We start from the raw sequence: 8,095 nt of genomic DNA, 5'->3' as shown, positions 1-8,095 counted from the left end.
GCCAATATAAGAAAACTAAAAGTACAAAACAGAATATGAGCACCACACTAGACATCCTTCCAACTTATATCCAGCCTCTGCCATATGCCAGACTTAGCTGAAATGGAAGGATACAAACTTGCACAGAAACGCCGTCCCTGTCACCAAGCACCAGGAAATCAGTGGCAAGTGTTGGACAAAACAATCTCAGAAAGACAGTATAAAGCTCTTTACCCAAGTCCCCAGACCTGGTCTATGGGAGATGTCTGTCATCTGGAAAGACAGATGCTGGAAAGCAGGAGGCTGTCCCACAATAACCAAGATATTCAGCAGTTACTTCGTGCCAGACACTGTGCTAAACGATTTACAGGCATTATCTCATTCGATTCTTAGAACAATGTCTGAAGTAGACGTTAGAACAATTGTGTGAAGTAGACGTGAACCTCATTTTACAGATGGCCAGTTTGAGGCTCAGAGACGTGCAGTATCTTGACCACAGTAAAGCAACAAGTAAGCGGTGTAGGAATCCACCTGCTGAGGGTTCCACTGGTAAATCCGAGAGGGTGAACTAGCTCAAAGCTCCGTCCCAGGGGTGTGGGTGGAGGTGGAGAGGGTTGGGAATGAGAGAGGGGAAAGTTGGATAGAAACGTGGGTCTCATGTTCCCCAGATCCCCGACGCAGAAGCAGAAGCACAATAAGTTAGTAAGCAGGCTGCAGGGGAGGGATGCCTAGGAGGCTGGGGGAAGGGAGCCCCGGTGGTTGTGCGCCTTCTTGGCACCCCCCAACGCCCCTGCTCTTGCACAGGTCATGCCTCTCCCCTCGTGCCTTCTCACCCTCCCAACCTTATTTAGAAACCGTGTCCCCGAGACAGGAAGGGCGGCGGGCCGAGAAGCACGGAGCGTCCCGGTCTCATTTCCTTTCGAATCCCCCTGTGGAATTTCATTTCATACGGTGAGGAAATCGGAGCGCGAGACCGTCGGCTGGTCGGCTGCTCGGGGGCGCCTCCCCCACTCGTGGCTGCAGACAGGCAGCTCCCAGGCGCAGGTCCGCCCAGCCTGGGGGCGGGGAGAGGGGCCCCGGCTCCAACCCAAGCAAGAGTGAAAATAGCGGCGAGCTCGCGCTGTACCAGGCACCGTGCTAAGCGTTTTACGCATTATCTCTAATCCTCCCAAGTCTCTTTACGGATGAGGAAACCGATGCCCAGAGGTTGAGCAATTCGCTCAAAGTCACACAGCTGAGATTTAAAGCCACAATCTCTGTAAATTTCGTGTTCTTTGTGTACGTTTATCTTCCTGAGGGGGAGGTGGCCACGGGCCGAGATGACAGCTGGAAGAAGAAAAGGAAAGAGAACCCACCGATCTGGGAGCACTTCTCACCTGAGAGAGGAGGGGGCAGGCTCGCGGGGCCGGAGCGACTCAGATCTAAACCCGCCTGGCCCCTGAATGCCGCGAACCCGGTGGGAGGAAAGTGAGAGCCGAGAAGCGGGGCGGGGCGCTCAGGGGAGGAAGGGAGGGACTGCGGAGGGCAGCCGGTGGGCGGGGCCTGGCCCCGCCTGCAGCAGAGCGGCCCCGCCCCTCGCTGCCCACGGCGCCTGGCCATTGGAGAGGCGCGCTGCCCGTCCCGCCCCGCCACCGCCCAGCGAACCTCTAGCACCGCAGAGGGCTTGGGCAGTGAGAGCTGCGGGGCGCTGGGTGCTGGCGGGCTTCGGGGAGTCGTGGGGTGGACGCGGCGGGCGCTAGGTTGGGGGCTTGCCGCCTGCAGCCATGACCTTCGCAGTCTGTCTCTCCGCCGGGGCCCCAGGAGTCTAATATCCCACACAGTTGCGCGCAGCTGCAGGAGAGCCGGCCGCTGCCCCCTCATCGCCCTTGGCGCGGTATCACACTCCCTGCCCCGGAGCTGGGAGCACCGCGGGCAACAGGCGCCCCCGTGCAAACTGGGGGTGTCTGCTGGAGTAGCCCCCGCCGCCGCCGCCGCCGCCGCCGCCGCCGCTACTGCCTCCGGCTCTGGCCATGGTCTGGCGGGGCGCAGGACCGAGCGTCTTGGGGGGGCCGGGGGGCGTCGGTCTCAGTCTGCGGCTGCTGCTGCTGTTGCTGCTGCTGCTCTTGGGGCCAGCTTGGGGTTTCGGGGACGAGGAGGAGCGGCGCTGCGACCCCATCCGCATCTCCATGTGCCAGAACCTGGGCTACAACGTGACCAAGATGCCCAATCTGGTGGGGCATGAGCTGCAGACGGACGCCGAGCTGCAGCTGACAACTTTCACGCCGCTTATCCAGTACGGCTGCTCCAGCCAGCTGCAGGTGGGCGACCCCACCCCCACCCCTGACGGGACCCTTTGGGCAGGGACGCACCACACCAAATCGGTGGAGCCCTTGCCAAATCGAGGCCCCTGCCCTCTTCCTAGGGTGAAGGGCATAGCTATCCTGAAAAAGCGATTTCTATCCCCACCCCCACCTTTCTGTCCCTTCTCAGGGACTGGAAGCCAAAACATTGTGTAAGTCATCTGGCCTGCTAAAGAACCCCTCTTACACCCCGCCCTTCCGTTTTTCTCCCCTGCCCACCCGTGTCTGGCCAAGCCCCTAACCCCAGTGGAGCTGAGGGTTATCTTTGCCAAGGATTCTGGCCGCCACAGCTCAGTGGGCGAGTCCCCGGCAGGGCAGCCAGCTGCAGCTAAGACTTGGAAGGAGAGATAAGGAACTGGGAACTTCTCCTCCCTCACCGACCTGATTTCTCCCCCATATTGGGTGGTTTATTAAATGAAACACCACTGCCCGGTTTTCTGCGGAATGGCCCACCTCATGTCGTCTCGCATGATTTTAGAGGTCATGCAGAAAGGAATGGTTGGCTTGGCTTGAGTTCGTTGTTATCTTCAGGGTTGAGGGCAGGTTTAATACTTGGAAGGGGAGAAAACACAACTTGAGAAAAAGGTGATGGTATGGTTAAGCCCCAAAAAGCTAGTTTGTATACTGGAAGATTTTTTTTTTTTCCGCAGTCATTAAAATTTTTAAACTTACATAATAATACAGAAAAATGTTTACCTTACAATAGTAAGTGAAGAAAGAATTTGCATATACAGGGTGATTACAGTCTTACAAACACAACAACCAATTCATTGGAAAAGAAAAAGAACAGAAAAGAAATTTTAAAACACTGGTTGTATTTTGTTTGGTGAGACTATGCGTGATTCTTAGAAATTTAGGAAAGAGAGAAGTTGGGAAAAAATTGGGAATAGTCCTCCAGGCTAAAAGCTTTAGAAATCCATTGCTCTGGTTCTAACTTCTGAGAGATAAGAAACAAGCAGGCAGCTTACTTACTAAGTGCATATTTTTATATAGGTGATTTAAAAAGTTGGATTGTGTTTTCAGAAAGATGGTTGGGATTGGACCCATTGCTGGTGAAATGTCCCTTTGTAAGTTTCAGAACTTTAGGATTATGTTATAAAAGCTTAAGAAATGATCCTCTAACTCTCAGTTTGGAAACAGCACATATCCTGACATCAGTGGGAATTTCGTTGGAGAATCAGCTTTTGCAGGGATATATATTTTTAATTACATGTATCCTGGGGAAGCAGCCAAGCTGTTTTGAAGGACAGGACTGGATCTCTTTACATGCTGGAAAATAGTTGCTTGTAACTCTAGACTTCATAGACAACATCTGTAAGGAGCCAAGCAGACTGTTTATCAATGCTGGAGGAATTGAGGACAGCAACTGGACTCTCCCCTGCCGGTATTGCAGTTTCAGGGACTTAACATTTATATTTTCCTATTGTGCTTCATTATTATTCATTATGGAAACATGGCCAAACAAAGCCCCTGGTGACCAGAGACCTCAGCCTGCATCCCATCCTCGTGTCTAACAGTGTCTTAATTATGACATTTTCTGTTTTATTGTGAGACTGATTAAAAATTAATTTTAGGAGATACAGTAGAGAAAAGAGAGAATATTAACAGGAGAAAAGCTGGATATACATATTTTTTAACACTTATCTTTATGGTGATAAAGAAATGGGGATAAAAATAAATCACCCCATCACCGAAATGACTGAGTCATTTGATTAGCCTGATCTGCTCTTTCAAATAGTAGCTGAGAAGGGAGGGAGACTCAAAGTCAATTTTTTAAGGTTTATCTCCTTTAAGTGTTGTGCAAAAGGGATTATATTCTTCGGATCCTTTTTATAAATTTTTATGTTCTCTCGGAAAGAATTACTAGAACCAAAAGAAGAAAAGTGTGTAAGCGATGGATTATTAGGCACCCTCGTTTGAGGTCAACATAAAAGGCCAGACTCCCTATAGCAGGGGTCCCCAACTCCCAGTCTGGTCCATGGTCTGTTAAGAACCAGGCTACACAGCAGGAGGTGTGAGCAGCAGTAGAGCAAAGAAAGCTTCATCTGTATTTGCAGCCGCTCCTCAGCAGTAGCATCACCGCCTCGGCTCCACCTCAGATCATCAGGCATTAGATTCTCATAGGAGCACCTGTCCCTGGTGCCAAAAAGTTTGAGGACCACTGCCTTATAGGCTGATTTAAAAGTAGATATATGTACTTTGGCTGGAAGCATTTAACTCAGCTTTGTGCAAGCATTTGATCACACTTCCAAGTCACTGTTTTCTTTGTTCATTTCATTACTTTTCCAGTTCTTCCTTTGTTCTGTGTATGTGCCAATGTGCACAGAGAAGATCAACATCCCCATAGGCCCATGCGGTGGCATGTGTCTTTCAGTAAAGAGACGCTGTGAACCTGTCTTGAAGGAATTTGGATTTGCCTGGCCGGAGAGCCTGAACTGCAGCAAATTTCCACCACAGAATGACCACAACCACATGTGCATGGAAGGGCCAGGTGACGAGGAGGTGCCGTTACCTCACAAAACCCCCATCCAACCTGGGGAAGAGTGCCATTCTGTGGGAACCAATTCCGACCAGTACATCTGGGTGAAAAGGAGCCTGAACTGCGTTCTCAAGTGTGGCTACGATGCTGGCTTATATAGCCGCTCGGCCAAGGAGTTCACCGATATCTGGATGGCCGTGTGGGCCAGCCTATGCTTCATCTCCACTGCCTTCACAGTGCTGACCTTCCTGATTGATTCTTCTAGGTTTTCCTACCCTGAGCGCCCCATCATATTTCTCAGTATGTGCTATAATATTTATAGCATTGCTTATATTGTGAGGCTGACTGTAGGCCGGGAAAGGATATCCTGCGATTTTGAAGAGGCAGCAGAACCTGTTCTCATCCAAGAAGGACTTAAGAACACAGGATGTGCAATCATTTTCTTGTTGATGTACTTTTTTGGAATGGCCAGTTCCATCTGGTGGGTTATTCTGACACTCACTTGGTTTTTGGCAGCAGGACTCAAATGGGGTCATGAAGCCATTGAAATGCACAGCTCTTATTTCCACATTGCAGCCTGGGCCATCCCTGCAGTGAAAACCATTGTCATCTTGATTATGAGACTAGTAGATGCAGATGAACTCACTGGACTGTGCTATGTCGGGAACCAAAACCTTGATGCCCTCACGGGCTTTGTGGTGGCTCCTCTCTTCACTTACTTGGTGATCGGAACTTTGTTTATTGCTGCAGGTTTGGTGGCCTTGTTCAAAATTCGTTCAAATCTTCAAAAGGACGGGACAAAGACAGACAAGTTGGAAAGACTGATGGTCAAAATTGGAGTCTTCTCTGTCCTGTACACGGTTCCTGCAACCTGTGTGATTGCTTGTTATTTCTATGAAATCTCCAACTGGGCGCTCTTCCGGTATTCTGCAGATGACTCCAATATGGCAGTTGAAATGTTGAAAATTTTTATGTCTTTGCTGGTGGGCATCACTTCAGGCATGTGGATTTGGTCTGCCAAAACTCTTCACACGTGGCAGAAGTGTTCCAACAGATTGGTGAATTCTGGGAAGGTAAAGAGAGAAAAGAGGGGGAATGGTTGGGTAAAGCCTGGGAAAGGCAATGAAACTGTGGTATAAAGCTAGCCAGCCTCCACACTTTCCAAATTTTGAAGGGGGAAATGCCAGCATTTTGGTGCAAATGCTACTAAAAGTTTCGTGCAGTGAATCTCAGTTTGAACAAACTAGCCACACTTAAGTGATCCCCTGCCCTGCAATAACCCACCACCCTTTCCCTTCACCGCCCCCCCCTCCCCGCCCTCAGCATCATAAAACTAATGATTTTGCTGCAGAGTTTGGAACGATCCAAAATGGAAAAGCCAGCTAGAGGCTTTCAAAGCTGTGAAAAATCGTAACATTGATCACTTTAGCAGGTCGCAGCTTGGAGCCTGGAGGTCCTGCCTAGATTCCAGAAGGTCCCAGGTGATGCTGCTTTTCCCTTCAGGGTGGGATCTGAGCTGTGAGTAGGTAACTTGCAGGGAGAAAGATTAACTTTTTTAACCTTTTAAAATTTTTAATACGAACTGAGTCTTTCAGATAGCAAAGCAACCTATAAACACTGGAAATAATGCTGGGTTTGGAGAAGAGTTACAGGAGTTTTATAGTTTGGCTGATCTAACATAAACATTTTCTGTGGTGCACTGTCTGCTGTTTAGAACTTGTGGATTGCTCTCCCAAGAGGTGGTGTCAGAATCTTTCAGTGCCTTTGTCATAAAACAGAATTGTTCGAACAAACAAAAGTACTGTACAAACACACATAAGGTATCCAGTGGATTTTCCTTCTCTCTTCTTAAATTTCAGTCTGTTCAAGGCTGCTGCTGTTTTTTTCATTTTACATTAATGACTCAAAATAGGTATTTTTATAGGAATTTTTGCACTGCAGCATGCCTAATGAGGGGGAAAAGGAAGGGTGATTCACTTTCTGACAATCACTTAATTCAGAAGAAAATGAGATTTACCAAGTCGACTTACCTTAACGACCCCAGAGACCTATTGCATTGAGCAATAGGGACTTAATATATTTTACTTTGTGTGATTGCATCTATGCAGACGCCAGTCTGGAAGAGCTAAAATGTTAAATTTCTTGGCAACTTTGCATTCACACAGATTAACTGTGTAATTTGTGTGTGTCAGTTACAATTAAAAGCACATTCTTGGACCATGACATAATAGTATACTCAACTGACTTTCAAACTGTGGTCAACTTGCATTCTCAGAATGATAGTGCCTTTTTTTTCTTTTAGCATAAGAATGTTATCAGAAGAGTCTGGTCTACTTGCCACAATGGAGACTTTTTCAGTTTTGTAGAGGGAACTAAGGACAGCTAATCCAGCTACTTGGTGCATAATTGTTTCCCAGTAATTGGCAAAGGCTCCTTATAAGATTTCATTGGAAGCAGTGTGGCCTGGAGTATTTATATGGTGCTTAATGAATCTCCAGAATGCCAGCTAGGAGCTGATTGGTTAGTAGGAAATAAAGTGTAGACCATATGAAATGAACTGCAAACTCTAACAGCACAGGTCTTAATTGCCTTTTGCGGAGGTATCCAGTGCTTTTAAAATTTATGCTCTATATTCCTTACAAGGGGGTACCTAGCAGCCTCTCAAAAGTTGCAGTTCTTTTAAAATTGTAACTGGCCCTTCTCTCAACCCCACTTAGGCCTTCTAATCACCAGATCTCTGGGACAAATTGTTGACACTGTCACAGGTTGCTCTCCTTGTAACTCATACCTGTCTTTGCTTCAGTAACCACTTTGCAATGACTCATTTGTTTATTTATTCACGCCTACCCCCCTTTTTTAAACAGGTAGGAAAACTCTTTTATCACATTTCTTAGTGGGAAAACATCTCCAGGGACTCAAAATTTCAAATAGATGGTCAAATTCTGGAAATAAACATGACGTTTTATTTGTTTGTTTGTTTGTTTGTTTGAGCTTTTTGCCCATGGTTTGGCATTTTCCTTCCTTCTTCCCTCAGTTTTTGTGTGGTTCATGAGCTGTCTGAGATGAAGGTGTGTGTAAAGTCTGCTGCACATTCTAGAAGGGAAAGTCTTGTGGCTTTGGAGACAGACGCTAAATGGGCACGGGCAGGGGCTGCTGTGTGCTCCAAGCATGAGTACCTTGGCTGGCCTCTGGGTCAGGGCTTCAGGAGCATGAGAAAGGATCCCCAGAAGGACCCATTGAGCTCTGAGACTGCATCGCCTCTGAAATGAACAATGTGAACTCCCCATGCTGCTTGCAG

General features: G+C 48.0%; 1 protein-coding gene across 1 annotated transcript; it reads left to right on the top strand.

The window, feature by feature from the left end:
- Positions 1-1,648: 1,648 nt before the first annotated feature.
- On the top strand, positions 1,649-7,782 carry FZD4 (frizzled class receptor 4). Its single transcript, XM_011363272.2, has 2 exons — positions 1,649-2,276; positions 4,608-7,782. The coding sequence occupies exons 1-2, from the start codon at positions 1,989-1,991 to the stop codon at positions 5,934-5,936; spliced, it is 1,617 nt and encodes a 538-aa protein (XP_011361574.1). The 5' UTR covers positions 1,649-1,988; the 3' UTR covers positions 5,937-7,782.
- Positions 7,783-8,095: the final 313 nt, after the last annotated feature.

Source organism: Pteropus vampyrus, unplaced genomic scaffold (assembly GCF_000151845.1).
Source record: "Pteropus vampyrus isolate Shadow unplaced genomic scaffold, Pvam_2.0 Scaffold84, whole genome shotgun sequence".
NCBI lineage: Eukaryota > Metazoa > Chordata > Mammalia > Chiroptera > Pteropodidae > Pteropus > Pteropus vampyrus.
The sequence above is the reverse complement of the archived record's forward strand: the minus strand, read 5'-3'. Positions and strand labels throughout refer to the sequence as shown.